At 38.8% G+C, this 21,871-nt stretch overlaps 2 protein-coding genes across 5 annotated transcripts; one reads left to right on the top strand and one right to left on the bottom strand.

Annotated features, from left to right (window-relative positions):
• The first annotated feature begins 631 nt into the window (after nucleotides 1-631).
• On the top strand, nucleotides 632-8,071 carry tcea1 (transcription elongation factor A (SII), 1). Of its 2 annotated transcripts, none has more exons than XM_034888799.1 (10): nucleotides 632-886; nucleotides 1,932-1,994; nucleotides 2,071-2,176; nucleotides 3,225-3,324; nucleotides 3,844-3,989; nucleotides 4,109-4,165; nucleotides 4,679-4,833; nucleotides 5,921-6,067; nucleotides 6,497-6,568; nucleotides 7,667-8,071. In XM_034888799.1, the coding sequence occupies exons 1-10, from the start codon at nucleotides 812-814 to the stop codon at nucleotides 7,673-7,675; spliced, it is 930 nt and encodes a 309-aa protein (XP_034744690.1). In that variant the 5' UTR covers nucleotides 632-811; the 3' UTR covers nucleotides 7,676-8,071. The 2 variants fall into 2 exon arrangements, with proteins under 2 accessions (XP_034744690.1, XP_034744689.1); XM_034888798.1 differs by having other exon boundaries at nucleotides 633-886; nucleotides 3,841-3,989.
• Nucleotides 8,072-8,832: 761 nt separating this feature from the next.
• Nucleotides 8,833-21,109, bottom strand: rgs20 (regulator of G protein signaling 20). 3 transcript variants are annotated; one of them, XM_034888801.1, is made up of 6 exons: nucleotides 15,295-15,495; nucleotides 15,009-15,186; nucleotides 13,545-13,702; nucleotides 12,600-12,674; nucleotides 12,260-12,494; nucleotides 8,833-11,217 (listed from the first exon to the last, which is right to left on the bottom strand). In XM_034888801.1, the coding sequence occupies exons 1-6, from the start codon at nucleotides 15,303-15,305 to the stop codon at nucleotides 11,029-11,031; spliced, it is 846 nt and encodes a 281-aa protein (XP_034744692.1). In that variant the 5' UTR covers nucleotides 15,306-15,495; the 3' UTR covers nucleotides 8,833-11,028. The 3 variants fall into 3 exon arrangements, with proteins under 3 accessions (XP_034744692.1, XP_034744691.1, XP_034744693.1); XM_034888800.1 differs by lacking the exons at nucleotides 15,009-15,186; nucleotides 15,295-15,495 and adding an exon at nucleotides 20,737-21,109; XM_034888802.1 differs by lacking the exon at nucleotides 15,009-15,186 and having other exon boundaries at nucleotides 15,295-15,501.
• Between the last annotated feature and the right edge of the window lie 762 nt (nucleotides 21,110-21,871).

Here is a 21,871-nt window from a genome sequence, read left to right as displayed (position 1 = left end):
TGTTTATTGTTGTTGAATGTTAACATTAGGACTACAAAGACTTATTATTTTCATTATCGATCAATCTGGCAATTATTTTCTTAATAAAGTAGTTGGTGTGTATAAAATACATCATTCAATAATCAGAAATAAAACATAACATCCCCCCACACTCCCAAACCCAGTTGAATTATATTTTTACCATAACATGTATACAAATAAATAAGAAAAAACATGTTTGCCATTTCTTTTTGCCTAAAGAATTCGTTAAATTATTACTATAATTGTTACCATTTCATTTCCGGTCAATCGAAAAAATGATCAACTGTCAATGTAAAGATAAAGGCAGGCCCAGACGTTTTTTCTGAGAAATGTGAAAGATTCCAACTGTTGAACCAAGCTAAAATAGGTGACACTTTGGCACCATCTATCGATAGACAGTGATATTGTCATAATATGGACTTTGTTTTGGTAGCAGGAGGACGTGCAATACAAATAATAACAGTATGTGTGTGCAGAACTCTAGAGAGAATATAAATGTATATCTAAGTATTCATTTCATAAGGAAGTGTCCTATGTCTGATTATTGCACTGAGTGGTAAATACTAGTTAGCTCCCATGCCCCCAGAGCATGGTGAGGAATCTTTCATTCCGTCTCGATTAACTCCCCCTAAACTCATCATGCATCAACTACTCAGGTCTGCTACACGGCGGTGTGCGGTCCCCGGTCCCTCAAGTATACGCCGCCGCTTTCCCTTCAGTTTCGTGTTCTTTGTCGTGATTTCTCTTTTCCATTTGCTCCTGATTTTTGGATTTCATCAGATCAGTCAAAATGGGCAAAAAGGAGGAAGAGGAGATCATCAGAATTGCAAAGAAGATGGATAAAATGGCGCAGAAGAAAAACGGGGTGAGATGTCTGTGGAGAATGGATGCTTACCTGCCTGCTGCTTAGCCGATCAGGCTGAAGATGTGCAGCTAACGCTTGGCGCTAATGGGCTGTTATGTGGTTATCTGCCGACTTTCCAGCTAATAAGTCATATAGGCAGTTCAGTCATTGTCAACACAATTCAAGAGTATTTTCCCAACTCTAAACTACACGGTTAACTTGGAAAATAAGTTCTACGGCTAAGTGTGCTTACTGGCTAGCTAGCTGCAAATAGCTAGCTTTCGAGTCTGTTTATCTGAGCGGCTGTTCTACGGGTTCTGTTCTATGCTAGCAGCTAGCAACATAGTAGCTCACTACTCTTGTGCCTAGCAGCGCGATAACATGCTAGATTTGGTCATTTTAAGACCAGCGAAATGAAGTAGCTAGTTAAAAAATAAAAATCTGAACTAAAATGATACAACTCTCGTTGAGATTTCTGTTGTGTTTGGGGATTTTCCAAGTGGCAAATAGATAGTGCGTTGACTGTTATGGACGAGTTTAGCGTCAACAACTGTTAGCCGCCTAGCTAACCTAATGTTATTGTACAACACATGATCTGACTTCAATGGGTTTACAACGATTATTGATTACTGTGTTATAAAGTGACTATAATGCCATCACAATTTCGACCTAAGTGATATATTTAAATATCTTCTTACGTCCAGCCAATAGTCCAGGACCGAAAGATGACGTTATTCAATTTACTATCGTTTGCAACCAGAAAAGCAGCAAATTCTCACATTTGAGAACCTAGTAACTTTGCTTGAAAAGTCACCTGAACGATAAATCCATTATCAAAACTAATGTTAGTCAATAATTTCAATTTCAAACGTTAATGTTCAACTTCCATCTAAAATATATAACTTTTTATGCGCTGAATATCAACCTGTTGACAATTTTGTTTCCTTACATCTGAAATATTACAGGGAATAAATAGCACTTAAATTCCATAGAATAAGTCATTAGTAAGTAAGACTTGTGTGAAATGTGACCAGGCTCCCTCAATCCCCTCTTCTCTCTTCTACAGGCCGGGGCTTTGGACTTATTGAAGGAGCTGCGAAGTATCCCCATGACTCTCGAGCTTCTTCAGGTACCTGGCTCAATTCTTCTCAACCCTAACTGTCAGTGCTTAAAACCTGAAGTAATGACACAATGTCTTTTTTCAGTCTACCAGAATTGGGATGTCTGTCAATGCCATCCGCAAGCAGAGCACAGACGACGAGGTGACATCCCTAGCCAAGTCCTTGATCAAATCATGGAAGAAGCTTTTAGGTAATTTATGCTTTTCAATTTCAATTCTACTTTCAATTCTACTTATTTGTCATTTTTCTAAGGAGATCTTTTGATGTGCCAAGCTCTTGTGCATGATTGTATTGGGCATAATCATAGCTTTTTTGCAACTGGTCGGCTTTATAAAACCCAGGCCAATTTTGATCTTTTGCTTACTGCAACACATCAAACTCTGGGTACACCAGCTGTCAAACATGTCCTGTTTGAGTTTCTTAAATCACTTCCATCTGTTCACAACCCACAGTGTTGTGACTATGTAAGGTGTTCAGCAGCACAAACAAACAAATGGACCAAAGTTTCACTGAAGACATCAATACTGACAGCAAGGGTCAGCCTGAGAGGATTTAAGTTTTTTTTTTTTAAGGGTTGTGATTTATTGTGTAACATAGGCATAACTTTATAAATTATATTGTTCATGTTTAATTTTTGCTGCTGAAATTGAATATATAACACATCTCATAAGGGTTTATGGGATGTGTTTTTAATGTACTGTTATTTCTGTAATGTCATGCCCAAGTGTTTATTCTAATATTGTCTATTCACATTGTTACCACTAAGGTTATTACTACTTCATTGTGTGATTTTACAAATGTATGACTCAACAGACACATTAGAGAAGATGATGTTTTAGAAAGGTAACAATCTCGCAAAGCTATTACCTCGCATGGCAATATATTCCCAAGCCATTAAGGTCGCTTTGCTTCTACTTCGGTGACACAATGTACCTGGTTTGATTCCTACCAAGGACCATTGTTGCAGGTCTCTTTCTATGTTTTTAAAATGCCACAGAATGGGGCAAAGTTCTTAACACACATTTATTGAAGAAACACTATACAACACTACACAACATTATAGGGGATCCATTAAAGGAAAGCGAAGAGGCTGGCTTCCTGTACTTAATGCAGAGCTATGCAGCTGTCAAACACATCAAAGTATTGACTTTACTCATTTTAATGTTGGCCTTCTCTTGTGTCACTTTGTTATGTTATATGTATTCTTACTTGCTTGCTTTCTGCCACTTATGCTCCAGATGAGCCTGGTGGTGGAGACAAACCTTCAGATGAAAAGAGGAAAGAGCAAACAACGCCTGTTTCTCCCTCGCAGGGAAGCCCAGAAGCAAAAGAAGAAAGGTAACAAGGCACATAATAGTATTTTTTTTTTTCAACGTTTACCATTAACGTTTTTAAGGTCCCATGGCATGACAATTTCACTTTGAGTTTTTTTTATTTATTTTTTTAATATGGGTTCCTCCAGCCTGCCTATGGTCCCCCAGTGACTAGAAATGGTGATAGATCTAAACGTGTAAAGCGAGCCCTGGGTATCCTGCTCTGCCTTTGAGAAAATGAAAGCTCAGATCGGCCAATCTGGAATTACCTGCCCAGAGAATTAGGCCAACCCATGAGAGAGAGACATAACGGCTAGTGGCTGTAATTCTGACTTCAAATAGGGTATTAGGGAACCACTAAGGTCTATGTAAAAGCATCCAAAGAGCACCATGTCATGGGACCTTTAACATTTCTGAGCATTAACACACATATTTTGCCATTTGGCTGCAAAAATGAAATGCACTTTTATCTACTTTTCATGTATTTTTTTGAAATGTGGTTTACTTCAGCTGAAGTTCTCTTCTCTCATTGCGCCCGTAGCAGCTCCAGCAGTAACTCCAGCAGCAAAAGTGAGCCTGCTGAAGTTTCAACCAACTCATTGATCAACACCTTTCCTCGCGCCCCCAGCACCTCCGACTCCATCAGGATCAAGTGCAGAGAGTTGCTGGCCAATGCTCTGCAGGCTGGAGGTAACATTTTTAACATATGACATATGTTATTGTGGTTGGTTACTATTGGCTTTATTTACGTAATTTCTACATTATATTTATGCCCATCTTCTGACATGTTGTATTTCTTTTTCACGCAGATGATCATATTGCTATTGGCGCGGATTGTGATGAACTTGGAGCACAGATCGAGGAAGATATCCTTTACATTGAATGGAAAATGTGTTTGAAGCAGATGTTTGGGTTTTATATTACTTTTACAATTGGGTTTGAGTTGCCAGTGGTACAAATAAGCACATTCAAGCTGTGACTCATAATTTATTAATCTTCTAATTGTACTTTAGTTTTCTTAAATAATTAATTTCATAGTCTATATTTTTTGAAACACTGGCGAAATACCCATTTCCAACAATTTCATGTGCCCTTGGTAATGTCTTTGGACTTTAAATTGTTTATTTTGTCTGACCAACAGTCTAGATCCCTGAAGTAGTAGAAGAAACCCCCAAAATCCACACTTTTCAGAACAAAAAAACAGAAAATATTGAGCATTTTAATTATCAAAATTTTGCTCAATTCATTGATACCTAACAAGTTAATCCACTAAATGTTTCAACACATATACAGCTAAAGGTGTGTAGATTTAGGCTCTACTTTTAATAATGAAGGATGAAAAATACATTGCCCGATTGTATTCCTTGACCTGCTATCACTTATCTTTCAAGAGTTTAAGAATACAGACATGAAATACAAGAATCGTGTGCGGAGCCGAATCTCAAACTTGAAGGATATGAAGAACCCAAATTTAAGGAGGACTGTGCTATGCGGGAGTGTAACCCCCGAGCGGATGGCTAGGATGACCGCAGAGGTGTGTTGGCTGTTTGTGGCTTAATCTTAAAGATCCCGGAATTGGCACACAGTCAGTAGTAGGGCTGTAACGATGCATCAAACCCATGATTCGCTTCATATCACGATTTTTGGCCCGTTTTGAAAAAAAGAAGATATTTTTAATCAAATAACATTTGAAAATTCTGTATAAACTGAACACCAACTATGCACATTATTAACAACATACCTAAGTAAAACCTACAAGTAGCCAACTCTATAATACTTAGTAACACAATACTGTTGAGAAACAAACTCTAAACTCTATTGTGGAGATGATTCGAGCATGTTGAAAAGTAAATTAAATGGCTACTGTTTCACAGTACTGTGCACGGTCTGAAATAAACACATAAGCGCATAAACACTGGCGCACACACCAACCACTACCTTCTGTTTACTGATAGCTAGCGTTTAACTCAGGCTAATTAATTAGCTAGTAAGGTGCCATTTTTGACAGCCAGCCTTCCAAAAGAAAACACAAGAAACAGAGTCTCAGTTCACCCGTCAGGGAGGCTCTGACACACTTTCTGCACTCATTGTCCGTGGACAGCTGTAGGCTTGTACCGGTGTTAATGTTTTGTGCATTGTGAGACACACAGCCATTTTGCTTGAAACTGCTTGCAGGAGTGACACAAGTCTACAGTGGCCCACGGCGTGTACCGTATATCCGAGCCATCTCCAGTGCCTCAACCTGCAGGTTGTCATCTGTGTGTCTGCCTGGTATATTCTCACCGGTCCTCATCAATATAGTTTCATGTGTCACGTAACTCTCCACGAGCAGTAATAAGGAGCTTAAAACGCAATTTGCGATGTGATCTTTTGATCTGGACAGGAAGGATACCTCTGGGAGTTGGAAAGGGTGTGTTGCTATTCTTCCTTCTCACAGCGCGACACAGGTTCGCAGATCTGAGTGTTGCGCTTTCGGATTTATATTGCACATCGTTACAGCTCTAGTCAGTAGTATAGTTATTCCAAAGCTGTTTCTTGGTGCATATATCTTGTTACAGCAGTAAGATATGTACAGTAATGTACTTAATGGCATCATAACTGACGTTATTGTGTTTCTGTAGGAAATGGCCAGTGATGAGCTGAAGGAAATGAGAAAGAATTTGACCAAAGAGGCTGTCAGGGACCACCAGATGGCCACCACTGGAGGCACTCAGACGGATCTATTCACCTGTGGCAAGTGCAAGGGGAAGTGCTGCACCTACACACAGGTACAGATTGTCATTTGTGCTTTGTTTGAACTGTGGCGGTAAGAGAAAGGTGTTGTGGTTGATGGTAAACTTGGTTTAACAGGAGATTACATCTCGTTTGGAAATTATGTGCAAAGTTATAGATGTGGCTATAATTTATTTCAGCAGTGTTGGCTGCCTCAGCAGCCTCTGATGAAAAATTGATTGATATGAATGAATTGACTTTTGATATAAATGAATTGACTCATTGAAAAAATGTACATGGTCTGGTTAAAAAAAAAAAACATGGTGCATTGTAATATTGATATAACTTCATGCTGATCAGGTAACCTAAGTGCAAATTGGCGTCTTGTGATTTTTCCATGATTTAGAGTCAGTTTTTGACAGCTGCCCTGCTTTTTCAGTACGATATTGTAATGAATGGTTTGTGCGTGTGTTTGTCATTCCCAGGTTCAAACTCGGAGTGCTGATGAGCCAATGACCACGTTCGTCTTCTGCAATGAATGTGGAAATAGATGGAAAGTAAGTTGGTTAAAGTGGGTTTTGTTGACTCAGTACTGGAACGCATTAGTTAACTTTGCATCAAGTCTTCGCATTTTATCGTTTAAGTTGTGTGTGTCTCCACATAATATGCAAGCATCAATATTGTTTGCAGATGCGTTAGCTCCAAAAGACTTTAGGCCGTTTTGGGCCTTGTCCGCTCTCCGTGCAGGCTTCACCTGCACACCTTACAAATGAAAGCTGAAACGATTATTAGTTAATTCAGTAGTTAGATTCATCAATTAGTCGATCAGCAGAAAATGTATCTACAACAAAACTGATAATTGATTTACCTTTTTTTATTTAAATTATAAAGCGAAAGTCAAAACATTCCAACTCTTTTCCATTAAAAGTAGCTAGCACCACCTTCAAAGGTCGCTAAAAGTCGCCAGAAAACATCATATGCTCATTTGCATATTAGGCGTCATTGCGTGTCATTTGTGTAAAGCTTAGTGGATGTATCGGCTGACTGCCTGATGCTTACTGTGCGAGGGGAGAGGAAGAGAGAAAGCCCGTGTGGTTTTCAGGAGATCCGTGGCCTGGGATTACTCTGAGCAGCAAACCACAAGATAATATATCTCACTTTTCCCATGATGATCTGAAGTTGTTAAATATATCCCTAGTCGCTTTTTAGAAATATAATTAAGTTGGAGGAAGTTGACACGTTACCAACACTGATTCTTGGTGTTTAAAATCTGAAGATTTGTCGCCTTTGATTGTTTTTTATTATTGTAAATTTAATACCTTTTGGGACTGTTGGTCAGTCCTTTGAATAGTATTAATAGAGGTCGACATAAAGCATCTATCAAGGGTAAAGACAGTGCTTTTTGATTTAATTTACACCATAAATGTAACCGATGCAATGCCATTGAGAAACCCTAGTAATGTTTGAGAGGGCAAAGAAATAAAGAAACAAAAGAAAAGAAATTCTAGACTACATAGGTCTAGGTCAGATAAATGTCAGTGTTAACAGAATTTGTTTCCCCGCTATTTTTTTATTCATTTTATTATTTATATTCATCAGTGTTCATTGTTAATATTCCAGTGTCTGGGTATTGATTTTGTGTTTTTGTGTCCTAGTTCTGCTGAATCTACGCGGCACTTCCACAAGTAGCAACATTTCTGGACCAGGTTGTGTCTCTCTGCAACAGATTGGAGCTTTGTATTTTGTTGTACATAGTACACAACATGCCATACAAAGATGCCACATGTTACCGTTTGAATAAATATCCTGTTCATAGATTGAGCTTATTGTCAGTTCCCCAATGCCCTCCCCCAAAATCTTTTACTATTGTTATTAGTTGTTTTGTCACTGTCAGATATATACGATCAATCTTGTCTCATTCTTTTATCTGCATTTTTTTATATGTAGTTTTAACACTTTGGACAATGTTGATTTGCTTTTCCCTTACAACATTGCATTGTTTTATTTAATTTCCCAATAAAAGTGTAATCCATTTGATTAAAAAGAAGTGTTTTTCATTAGTCGTCAGTCTCCTGTGGTTACTGTATGTGAACCTTGAGCATTATACTGATGCAATTAAGTGTGTGTGTGCGTGCGTGCGAGAGATGATCATCATCACATCAAAGCGAATGCTGATGTGTGCATATTAATCTGTCTGCGGACAGGATAATGTCATTGGCAGAACCAAGGAAGACACGATTGTTTCCCTTTGCTTTTATATTGCCAGGTGCAAACACTTATGTTGAGAAGCAGTTGTGCTGCCTAAGCCTCCACAAACTGAACCCAGACCAGTCAGTCACACAGAGTAAGTCAGTTCAATCTTATAACTTGAGAAATGCTATTCAAGCAAGAATGTCTTATACTAATAGTACAATATTAAGATGTGTGCAACATGTTTTAATCCTCATAAAATAAAGTCGTGAATTATCAATGTGATCAAACAATATTTGTAATTCTATCATTTAATGAGTGTCCTGTGTCTCCAGAACCCCAAACTGAACAGAGTTAAGTAGATATCATTTAATAACCACTATAATAAAACAAACATGCTCAAGATCATTTAATAACCACTATAATAATACAAACATATGCTCAAGTGTCCAAAGTATGTGTTTTACTGTACTCCTTGTGTATCATTTAACATGGTAACATTTATTGTTTATATTGAAGGTGAAGGGACTTGACTCAGAACAGTATTTTAGATTGTTTTTCTTCTCCAAGAAAGTATTAGAACTAGATGGTTGTGGAATGTGGTTTTGTGATGAAATAATTCCAAAGTCAGTAAAATGATTGTGCTTTATTTTATCTCAGTCAAAATGCCCACAAGTCATTCTTTTCTTGGAGAGTAGCAGAAAAAAACTAAACCATATACTGTAAACATTCACATTATTTGTTTTTTTTAAAACGTATTCTTCAGTAAACTCAGCGCAAAATAACACATTTCATATAGTAAACAGAAAAAGAATTAAAGTATAGGCATTACTCCAAACCATTGGCTTAGATTGTGTTTTGAGGTTGATCTTCGTGGAGCATCCATCAGCTCAAATTGCACATAGTAAGTTAAAGTTAACTCTAAGACAAGTAGAAGTGCCACCATGAAGCACACAGGTTGGCAAGAAGTTCAGACCAAACAGCCCTATCCAATGATCTTGTCTTGAGCAAATAAAAACGTGTTCCCTCCACGTTCCGCCATACTGTTTGTTAGCGCTACCAAAATGGACCGATGTAGTCACGACTAAGAAATCAAGACAAAACACATGCGATAATTTGGCCAAGGAGAGGGACACTTTCCAGTAAACTGGCCTCGTGCTCCAGTAACCACCCTTAGGGCAAGAGTCTCAAAACATCTGTTGCCCATGAGAAAGATGTCATAAAATTGAATGTGAAGGCACTTCCCCACGTGAGGATCTTGTCTTTGAGTGACATGTTTGTGAGGCAACAAAGTAATTCAACTAAAACTATCAGAATATATAAAAGTTTTTAAATACTTGGCAACTCCAATTTTAGTCAATGGAAATGCTCTCTTCAAACGCATAAACACAGTGGTAGCTTTGGTGCTTCTGCTGACATGGCCGGACCCCAGCATCAATTTCAACCAGTAGTCAATTTCATATTGCAGGTAAGATTTATTTAAGTCAAAAATATCGCAAAGTTCAATGATACTTATTTTTTTACCCGTCTATATTTACTTTACTTTAATTCAACTTTCATGTCTGGACGATAAATAAGAAGCTACAGCCAGCAGCTGGTTAGCTTAGCTTAGCATAAAGAATAGAAATGGGGAAACAGCTATTTGTAAAACAAATAAATATTATTATAGAGCTGCTGATGGGTAGATGTTGATACCTTTATTCATAGCCAGACTAGGTGTTTCCCCGTTTTAAATCTTTGTGCTAAGCAGCCTCTGGATGTAGCATTCCATTTAGTGAACAGATATGAAAAATATATAACCCCCCCCCCCATCTAACTCTAGCATAGTAGAGTCTAGTATAGTTTATTCCACCATAGGAATATCATTTGCACTTATACTGTACTATGTTTTTTTTCTGTATTTGCGATAGATATAAATAAATAAAAAATACTTTATGTGGTAAATTGAATAACTTTGGTTCTTATGTCACACATTTAAACTATATTAAACCTAGGGTGTGCATTTAGTAACTAAAGTAAAATAAATCTGTCTTGAATGGGTAATTTTCTAGGGTATATATTTAGTAAAGAAACTTCAAATACCCTTCAATCATTGATTTCAGTTGCTTAGGAAAACAAACTGCACACTGTGACAAGAGCTATCGTCACTTCCTGTTGCTTCTCTGAAAACCACACTTACAGCAGTTTCCCTCACACACAGTTTCTACACTAACTGGAGTTGCCAAGTCGTGGTCAAAGGTACCAAAGTGTGAGGCTAGGTAACAAAACAGGGTAAAACCAAGGTAAAATCATACAGTACCCCACAAAAGCTGCCTGCAAGTAGAGCTAACACGTAGCCTTTGACTTGAGCTTTGATTTTCATACGCAGTAAATAGAACCAGGCATTTTTTCTACATAAAATACCCACAATTCAGTTTTTTACTATTTACAAACTCATAAATATATATAGTCTACATTAGGAATCATTTCCCCCCCAAACAATCATACAAAAAACAACAGATCATAAAAAACTGAACACAAATAAAATAGATTATTTCTATCAAAAGAATAAAACATAAAGAAAATGTATTCATATTCCTTTGGAGTGTTTTGCTATGTTGATCAGTAGCAGTACTTGTGATGTCGAGCCCTCGGGAGATTTTGAGACCTGAGTGTCTTCGGTCAGGTGCAGATCACAATAGCGCTGAGATCCCTGGGAGGGGCTGGGCCAGAGGCCCGGTTCATGTAATCCTACACTGAACATATAAAGAAAAATTCAAGAAAGGGAATAAGGATGGGGAGGGATGGGGGGATAAAGAGAGTTAAAATGTGACAGGTCATCACCACCCTACGATTCAGGGGACTGCTCTGAGAGAGTGTTGAGCAGGTTTTTGTAGTCTGCGGAGTTCATGTAGCGGGGATACGAGTCTCTTTGCATTAGTGTGTAGATCTGCAACTGGGCATCTTCGAACGTGTGCAAGTTGGGTTCCTGCATGTTCCTGTTGATCGTCTCACGCACACGGGAGTCAAGGCTCACCTGGGAGTCAAGAACAGAGTTAAAATTAAGAGTAACAGGCTGTGCATAGTCTCAAGGACAAACTGTCTTTTTACAGGAAAAGTTTGACATTTTAATAGAAATTTTAAAGAAATAAGACAACTAAAATTGATACCACTCATGTCTGTACCATAAATATGATGCTTTAGTTGGTTAGCTTAGCTTAGCACAAAGTCTTTAAATTGAGGAAACGGCTAGCCTGGCTCCTGTCTGTACCTACCAGCACGTCCAAAGCTCATTCATTAACAATTTGTATTTCATTTGTTTAATCCATTTTAAAACCAAAAGTGTAAAAACAACAATTTGCAACTTTACTGCTTTAATATGTGGGGACTCTCTTGAGTAGGACATGTAACTTCCAGTAGTCTACGCTGCTCAGAATCCAGAAATAGTCCAACACACTGAACACCTACAGAGCATGGCATAGCATAGCATAGCATAGCATAGCATAGCATAGGATAGCATAGGATAGCATAGCATAGCATAGCATAGCATAGCATAGCATAGCATAGTATTCAGTTTTTGTACATATTAAGATATAGCATGTTAAACCGACATTGTACTTTGAGTGTGGGTCTGTATAAAAGAAATGTCATCATCACAGGGTATAAGCCTAGACTTTGTTGAGACCTCCATGCAGCCACTCTGCTACAGGTCGTAGTGTAACAATCTACTGTGCATGTGTGGAACGCGTCCTTCAAGCATATAGTGTTATAAGACCAACTATGCGCCCATAGGGTCTGCAGTTGTTACTGTACGCGTTCTGGAGTACAATCAATCCCTTAGCAAGCTTTGAGGTGCTAGTTGGTGGATTTGGATACCTTTGGACACAGCCAGACCAGCTGTTTCCCTCTGTTTGCAGTCGTTATGCTAAGCTCACCAGCTGTAGATTCAGTGGTATCAACCTTCAAAAGGTTCCTAAAATATTAAACTATTTCACACTGTCAGAGAGCATGAAATTCATAAGATGTCATGAAGTTTCACCCTTAAATGTAAAACACAGGGAAATCGAGATTTGCCAGACCTCTTTAGGCGAGAGAATGGAGATGTAATCCTCATAGATGACCCGAGCCCTCTCCTCTACCGCACTCTTATTGGGGTCTTTGCTGAACTCCTCACAGGCTAACCAGAAGAGCATGTTCTCCTCGCTGAACTCGGTGCGAAGAAACTGTCGGAAGGAGTTCCTTCCCGCTGGGCAACACATTAGCTTGTCAAACGACTGCCCCCACAAGCGCACGTCCTCCAGCGTGGGCTTTGGGCTGCAAAGAGTGTGGACAACATGGGGGTGAGTGATTTTACCACTTTTTCTTCCACAAATATGTGTTTAGTAGATTTGGCATTTATGTGCAGTGAATTCAGCTGACCAGTCTTCACAGTCTTCGGTCCCTTCCTTGACGTCATAAGAAGCCTTTCGGTTCCTTTCATCCCGGTCTTCATTCCTAATAGGAAGACAGCGACATTAATGATGAAATGCCCATCATCCTTTTTCTGAAGGACTTATTAATTAATGTTATATATTAATCAGCTTACTGTACCTATCTAGCTTTTATAGAAAAGTGTAACCACAGTTGGAATGGTTACTTTGATACTTTGATTTTTGAATATGAATTTTAAAATGTATTAATTACTCATTACCTGTTAAAAAATGTAGTCAGTAACCTAATCCAAGTACCACAATTTTGAAGTAACATAATTTATTTACTTCCCATTACTTTTGAATTACCTCTAAATCAAATATGCAAATAAAGACACAAGATAGAAATATCAATGAGACAACATCACATGCACATAAAACACCTCTGTAAATAGAATAATTAACATGTATCCTTGCAGTCCCTGCACTCTCACCTGTAGAGATGAGAGTGTTTTTCCCCACTTTGTACAGAGTAAATGATCAATTTAAACTCAATTAATTGAGAAAATAATCTGCAAATTATTCAATAATGAATATGTTCATTATATATAGATATAGCAGATAGATAGATATAATAAAATATATAGACGATATTTATAAAAGCTATATGTTTGCTTATTTTTGTTTAGCTGCACGTCCGAATCTGCGTTGTCCTACAGATGTTGCAAAAACATTTCTCACATTCGTAACTAAGTGATGTTTAGGTTTACATTGTAATAAGGCAGCTGCAGGACAAGTGTCAACAGATCACAAGCAAAAAAACATCAAAACACATAAGACACAAGCCTGCAGGCCTGCTGCTGGGAAACAGTAGCTCAGGCTGTGATTTCCTGCATGCTTTAATGTCGGCCATGCTGTGCCACAACAAGCAAGTTCTCGCGTGGGGGAGACCTACCAGGAACAGCTACAGCAGCAGCACCAGCAGAAGCAACATGCATTTGAGCCCCGTGGGTTGGCCTGGCCCTGCTGGGTCGGTGCAGCTCCCCCCGCTGCAGACTCCTGCTGCACCGACATCTGCCTCTTTCGCATCTCCATCCGCTCTGATCCCATGGGCTATAGACAGAGGAGAGGCACTAAGTTTAGTGTTTTAGATGGCAGGAATAGTGAGATTTTATTCTGGGGTAAGACAATCTCTTGATCGCAACGGATTTGTATAATACAAATCGGTGCCAATGCAATATAGATTGAAATGACCGAGCTTGGTGTACTGTAATAAGACTAAAGACCAGTGTAAAATCCTGAGTGCATCCATTTTACCAGCACTTTAATCACTTTTACCAAATGAATTAGATTTATTAAATTTACAACTGACCAGTTGACACCTGTGCATTTGTTATGTGTGCAGGAAGTGAACTGCTGCTGGAGCATGTGCTGGCATGCCCAGAGGTCACACTGCGGGAATGCTGTTTGCTCTATTAAGAGGGAAATGTAGGGAAGAATATTTTGCTGATTTTGTTTTTTCCCACTGCCAAATATGCACCCACTAAGCACTTTGGCTGTTACCTCATCCACTCCAACTACATGCATAAAAGAGATGAATTGTTGACCATGGGCTCAATGTTTATAATCCAAAATTTGAAACATCCCATTTGTGAAAGCCTGAGTGTAAAAGCAGTGTATTAAAAGATCTGCCATGCTCACTGGGCCCAAGTGGATCAAAACATTAATCACATATAATAATAATGTAAATATTTGTAATTTTTGGTGTTGAATTTTTAGTTGTCAAGTATCCCTTTGTGTGGTCTTTAGGCTTCAGGTATCATGTCCATGGGAAATGACAGTACTTGTGATCAACTGAATCCCCATTAAGATTTGTAGGCCTATAGATACAGTCAGGCTATGCTTCCAGAATGACTTCTTGTCTGATTTTAACAAGTGTGTCATCGTCAGGTCAGACGCTGCCAAATCCTGTCAGATCATTTATGTAACAAAGCTGTCGCTTGCAACACACGACATCAAAAGGCAACTACCTGCTACAAGAAACGATGCTTTAAAAAAAAAAAAAATGTCAGGAGATTTGGTACATGGGAGGGGGGCCCGAAGGCGCAGCTTGCAAATCTGTAACCGCAGCATTGCTCTATCACACACACTACAAGTGAATACAATACCATTTGGTCATTTCTAAAATGGATCCGCGCGCGGTTTTACTCAGATGCAGAGCAGGCTTCAGCTGCCGATTTCGTGCGTCTTGCCAAATGGCATAATTTACGCGTTAGGTGTAGGGTACTTTAAAGCTGACACAAATGCAGTACGCTATGGTTTGACTATAGACGATGAAATGCGGGGTGGGGGTGGTCGTATTCAGTCAAAGGATAAATGATGATAACACCAAATAAAGCTCTATTTTCTTCAGTCTTACCGTAGCAGAAATGTGATCGACACTGTGATGTAATGGGTCCTGAACTATTTTAACAGAAAGAAACCATTGCATTAGCAACTCGCACAACACATCAATGGAAAGTGCCACCATGAAGAACCGTAGAGCTTCTTCGCCCTGGACAGCCACCGAAAAGACTGCCGATCTGTTAAAAAGCCCACTGTAAAGCAAGATAGTGACATGCCATTTAAGCACCGGGAAACGGCCTCAAATGCTCCGCTTATGAAATGTCCGTGCAATGATCCATCGTTTTGCTACCAATACTTACAATTTCACCATGTATGCACAGCGAGAAGAGGTAATTCTTTGCCTTGATTACATCCGATGGCACATAAGGCTTCCCCCCCCCCCCCCCCCCCCCCCCCCGACTGGATGCTTCAATTCAGTACGCATGCGTCTTCTCTCCAGCTCGTAGTAGCCCAGTGAAGAGCGTAAACCCCGACAGTATGGCACAGATTTTTACACTGCAGGTCCTTTGTGCGCGAGAGACTATAAACTATTCAAGCAATGAAGGGTGCATGCCGGCGTAAAAGAAATGAAGAGGGAGTAAAATGAAGCCTACAAACTAACGCACCAGGCAGAAAAAAACGACCTAAAACTTAACTTAACTTACAGTTACATTACAGCTATTTTAACTATTTATTTAAAACCCCAAACAAAAAAAAACAAAAATGGTATTACTGAAAAAGACTTAATTTCTTTGGCACATACTCATGTAAGCTTTTGCCTGAAGTCGCTGTCTATGGTGCTGAAACAGCCGAAAGCTGACAGACTGCAGCACTCTGTAGGATAGCATGACTTTGACAGATTTTTTTTTTTAAATTGTGAGTTACATTCATAACTGATTCATCTATCCAAACAGCACTAAACTGTTTTATTTTGTCACATGTGCACTAACATACTGCACTCACAAACCCACACTCCTGTTGTATACACCTTACCTTCATGTCAATGCATAAGAAATACACACAGACACAAGCATGCATGAATTGACTGATTTTGCATATGTTACATTATTTACATAATGTTACATTGCTTCTCCCTATGCAACAATGTTTATCTTTTATGTCTTTTATTAATTAATTAAATCACAGTTTTATTTCTCCCAGGAATGTTTATACACAGCGCGTTGCATTTGAGCATTTTGTTTTTTAGTCTAAATCTTTTAAAGATGATTGCCGGGCTCCTGTGTTACCTTGTAATCTACAGTCCAAGCCTGCAACCAATGATGATGTAGAAGACAAGACTGCCATCTGAAGGCAGATAGAACCGCAGCACTGACATGATGTTCTCTATGCACATTATAGTGAAGCACTGACTGACTCATCCAGCCTTGATAGTCATGTGAATTTGTGAAAGGCACAGTTACGTTTGCAAGATATGATCTCATATATGATCTCATATATATATATATATACAAGATCGCTAATATTTTACATACTTGTATGAATATTATACTGTGTCTAGTTAATGCAGAAATCATGCTAGAGGTAGTAGTGGGCAGTCTTTCAATGCAACCTACTATAAGCCTTTATTAATATTAACATTGCTTTTAGGTGCCCATCATGTTTTGCTTTGTACAAACACCAGATGGAGCTCTGCCTATTCTTCAAACGTGTCATACAACATATTGTATTTCATCTCATTTTTTACTTAACTTGAACCATCACATTTGTGCTGCCTGGGTCACATTGTAAGTCAATATGTTCTTTGATGCAATGGAAATGAATGTCACCCATCCCACATGGTTTCAAGAAGTGCTGCAAAATATCAGCGCCTGTAATACAAAACTGAATGTTCTTCCAGTGTCTGCACAGACCTGGTACTGGTCTATTATGCTGCCCATTGAGCCACTAAAGGATTAGGCATTCATCTGTTCTGTTATCTTGTTAAAATAAGGGAAAAAGAAGCGTAGTTTTTTCTGTCCAGTTTAATTACTGTGTTGAACTGGGGTGGGCCTGATCATCCACACATCTTTTTTTCCTCCCCAGACAGAACATGTGACTTTCTCCACAACACTTCATTTAACACCTTCTCCCTGTGTTCATGTTATGCAACACAAACCCACAAATAGCCCTGATAGATTGATACATACACAAACAAGCAATGAATGATACTTCTAGCTGTTGCGATTTTGATGAAGTTTGCCTCTGAGGGAAAAATGTCAAGTAAAGGAGGGAGTCTGAACACACAAGGTCACAAGGAAGAGTAGGATGCCAGAGCTGGGGGACAGGATAAATCAAGTATTTTCAGTGCACGGGTAAGGGGATTCAAATCATTGTGAAGCTTTGAGGAAGATAGATTTAACTGTCGATTCGATCACTGGAACCCAACATGCAGAGAGGCACTGCTGAAGAGGAAGGGTGGGTACCAACTACAAGAGATCTTGAAAGGCATCTGTGAGCATGCTAAAGGTGAAAATGAGTCGTCCAGTTACAACAACAAAGATGGCAACACAGTGCATCATTTCTTTCCATTTACTTTTTTTGAATCATTCCTCTAATGTGTTTCAAGGTGTGTTTATCAAGTTGCTCTTTGCACTGTAAATGTCAGGCTCAATTTAATAAAAACACAATCAGTGTCTTAATCCTTGTAATGAAGTTACACAGTCATTGTTTCTTTTTTTTTACATTAACATCACATTAGGTACCTAACTCGAGGCACTACGTCTCCATGCAAACTGATTGTCCAAATTACCACCCTCAGTTTGGGGTTAACACAATTCTGTTGGGCTCATTTAAGGGCATTTTAGAGCCTTGCAGGAGAAACGTTTAAGTAGCTTTGCACACACTGTGTATTGTTGTGATTCTCTGTGACCTTTTTCTTGAGTGTCACCATTATAAATGTTGGAGGAAGTGGTTGTTATTGTAGTGCTATTTGATATAACATGTATTTCTTTATTGGCCCTCCAGAGGAACTTTAGTTTGCAGAGAATAAAACAAATACATAGAAGGGATAGTTTGTATTTTCTTTTGTGTTGATTGTAGGAGGTACTTATCCATATTGTCTACAGTAGATGGCACTTCCCCATGCATGGAAGCTACGCAATGTACCGCTGTGGACGGGGACAGCCGCTAAACCTATTAAAAAAAAGAAGAAAAAAAAGGCCCCCTAAAAAAATCTACGTCAGTTTTAGTGTACGCTATGTTTAGAATGTTTTCACTGCTTTACTATCAGGCAACGCTTTTGACTGGGAACTGAACTTGCCGTTATATCTATCTATGCTCTCTCCAAATTGACCAAACCAAACTCCTTTGCCAAAAACAGTCATTTTACCTTACAGAACACAGGAGTTGCTGGTCTACTGTTGCCTCAAATGGTTTGTTTTTTGTGTTATTGTGTGAATTTGGTTAATACCCCTGTAAACATCAACCTACAAACTATTAATGGATATTCAGTAGTGCAAAATGCCATCACTGATCTCTCTTCTGATTCAAGATTTAAAAGTATTACTCATACAACGTATGAGATGCAGGGTGGCTTAAGGATGTGCTTAAATGGATGCTAATTAGAATCCTGTCATGTCACCATGTATAATTTCAATTATCTGTCCACACTGATAATACAGCCCTTTACTTAAAATATGCAAGGGCTCTTGAGAGCTTCAATAGTCACTAAGTGGAGGGAAACCTCTCTTTTTTACTCTACTAACAAGGACTCTGAAATTAAAGGTAAGAGGGGTGTTCTTTATCAGGATATGCTTTTTATCATTTCTGTGATTGGTTGGATTCTATAAGAACAAATGAACTGCATAATAAAGGTTATAAAACTACAACTGAAACATAATTAAGCTATGGCTTGTGAATGGGTGCCATGTACTGCACAGTTCATTTTCATTACTGCTTTGAAAAGCAGTAATGGAAATCTAAATACAAATCTTTACAAATATAAAGGATAGACATATCTAAGGTATGACACAATAGGCCTTATAGGGCAAGTAGGTACATTTTTGACCCGACTTCATGGCCAATCACATTATCTCTTCAAAGAAAACCGATGAGCACTTTTTGTAACATGCTGTATATCATTTATGTATGGTAATCAAAAAAATATGTGATTTAGTGTAACCAACCTGGATCCCTAAAACTAACTGAGATTAATTGAATGTAGACATCATAAAGGTTATTAATTACACCTGTGCTTTTCCTTGAGTCAAAGTCAAAATGTCTGCTGTGAAAAAGGTCTGTTGCAATGTCCCTGGTTTGAGTCTGGCTGAGGACAATTGTTGCACAACACTGTCCCTTCTCCTGTAGCTCTGTATTGTGTATCATTTAATAAGGGCTAAAATAATTAAATCAAATCAAACAAAATAGAATGGGTAATAAAATAAACGTGGGTGCATATGACTCAACAAGTAACTGCCAAACCGCTTGTTGCTAACACTGCCAGACAGGTTTTGATCATTACCCTAAATGTGTGGCATGGAGCTGTCATTGCAGGAAAAGCACAGGTGTAGATAATAACTCGCTGTCTTACTGGAATAGCTCACTGGGACATTTAATGGAATTGACCATCATTCGTATTATTAATTACAACTGTGCTTTTTCTGCCATGATGAGTCAAAATGTCTGCTGTGGAAAATGTCAACATGAGTTTAAAAATCAAATTGATTAACAAATGTTTTTCAGCAATAAAAGAAAGAATACAGTTAGACAGATTGAATCAAAGGTCTTTTTATCAACATCCACAAGTGTGTGTATTTTTCAGTTAAAGGGGAACATCACGGATTTTACACATCTGTCTGTTGGGGAGTACTGCTGCATATGTGAAAATAAATTGCATAAAGCCTTTTGTGGCTCCGTAGAGAACTGCGTAAAATTACTTCATGTGATGTCATAGTCAAAGTCACAATGAAAAGTATTTTGACTCTATTTCAACAAATTCCAGTGTTGCTCTCAGAGATGATGCCAATAAACACATTTGTGTAATGTGTATGTAATGATCTTAACTGACTCCTCTGTTCTCCTGTCCTCCTCCTCAATTCTGGGAGCAGCTCCTTTGGCTCTCTTACAAACCCTTTCCCTCTGCAAATAACATAGTTCTCCTTACTACAGACAGCTAGTGGAAATCTTTATCTATCCATTTACCAAGCAAAATAATATTTTCAAACTATTGTTCAAAACAACCAAATGCATTTACAACTCCCCAACCAATGCAATGTGATGTTAATGCTAGCTGACATATTTTGTCTGTGTGTGTGTGTGTGTGTGTGTGTGTGTGTGTGTGTGTGTGTAGGGGGGGGGGGGGACTTAATTTAGATTTCCAATGACCGGTGTCACACTATTTCAAGACACGCTATCTTCTTTTAATCTTCTTAGACCTCATTTAGACAGGAAGTACTTCCCTAAATAGAATTTTGGCAAGAAGCTAAAAAGGCCTGCTGATGCTAAGACAAGAGCAATCTAGTTACAATGACAACACCAAACAAACAACAGCATGAAGGATGTTTCATTTACTGCAGGCGATTAACAATAAGAAACAAATATTATTTGAAGCTGTGTAGCAATGTGTTGCTACTCTGGACCTCACAAAATTAGGTTCAAAATACTTTCAGCGAATGACTGATGTTATTTTGTAATTTGTGGCTGCTTATTAGTTTCTGAAATATGTCTTCAAAAAGCAAAAAAGTCAACTGTAATTTAACTAGGTGACTTTTTACTGTACTTTCTCCATGAAAATTACATCTACATCTACTACAGCATGCTCATACCTCAAGGCACACCATCTCCTGTTCCTCTGCGACCGGGTCATTGTAGTTCACTGAGTATCCCACACTACGCCGGCAGGCCCGGACCACTCCCGGTAGCCGCTGCCACATCAGGGCCTTGGTGCGTCTGATCGCCCACAGAGCAGACGTGGGCCTGATCTCCCACTGCCTTACCGCTCTAACACATGGCATGCTCCAACCATGAGACCTCATTCGCCACGTGAGGCTCAATTCTGTTTGAGATCACAAGAAATCCACACTGCTTGCTCCTTTGCTCTATGTTTTTCCCTCATCTGTTCTGAAGCACATTCTGACAGAGAGAAAGGGGAGGAAGTATCAGTGACACTGACGAAGAGAAGAGTGTTTACAAAGGAGAGGACAGAAGGGGATTAGGACAATGTCCCCACTGGATGCAATCCTGATTCCTCTGTGCTTTACTGCGTCTCACCAGCTTAGCCCAGATTAAGCCAGGAGGTTTTAGTGTCTGAGTGAGATGGACAGAGAAGAAGACAAGTGACAGACGTGGATTCATTTGTGATTTTATTTGCGTCTTGGTTAACCACCATGTAATAGAATGGATTAAAAGAAGTTGGCCAAGGGGCTTATCGAGGAAACATTTGGCCACAGTGTGCATGCAGTACCATCAATATAAATGTACACTCTGTGGTGCCATGTGTATTACAGTGAGGAGCCTTTAATGTGTTTTATTGTTGTCTCGCTTATTACAGATTTACAAGGATAAACAGTGATCAAAGTTTTTTTGGTGTGAGTAATCAGCTGACTTCAGCTCTCTGTCATCCTCACAAAGCCACAAAGTTAAAGTCCCCCATCCACTAATTGTGTTGGAAATCTTATCTTCTCACCACATCACGATGTTGCATGTTGTCTGACGAACAGAAATTCACAGTATTCCTTTTGTCTGCTCTGCTGCTTCTCTTTTCATTGTTTGTTTTTGTTTTAAGTGATATTTGCAGTCATGTTCTTGCTTTAGCAGCAGGGGCACACAGTCCCATCTTATATCAATTTCAACACTGCATTAGCCCTCACATTTTTATACCTGTATGTTTTTTTTTAAATTTGTTTTAAAGAAAACAAGGGTGTGGTTTCTGAATGATTCACACAGACTTGGTAAAACAGC

The sequence above is a fragment of the Etheostoma cragini genome, chromosome 12 (assembly GCF_013103735.1).
Source record: "Etheostoma cragini isolate CJK2018 chromosome 12, CSU_Ecrag_1.0, whole genome shotgun sequence".
Lineage (NCBI taxonomy): Eukaryota > Metazoa > Chordata > Actinopteri > Perciformes > Percidae > Etheostoma > Etheostoma cragini.
The sequence above is the reverse complement of the archived record's forward strand: the minus strand, read 5'-3'. Positions and strand labels throughout refer to the sequence as shown.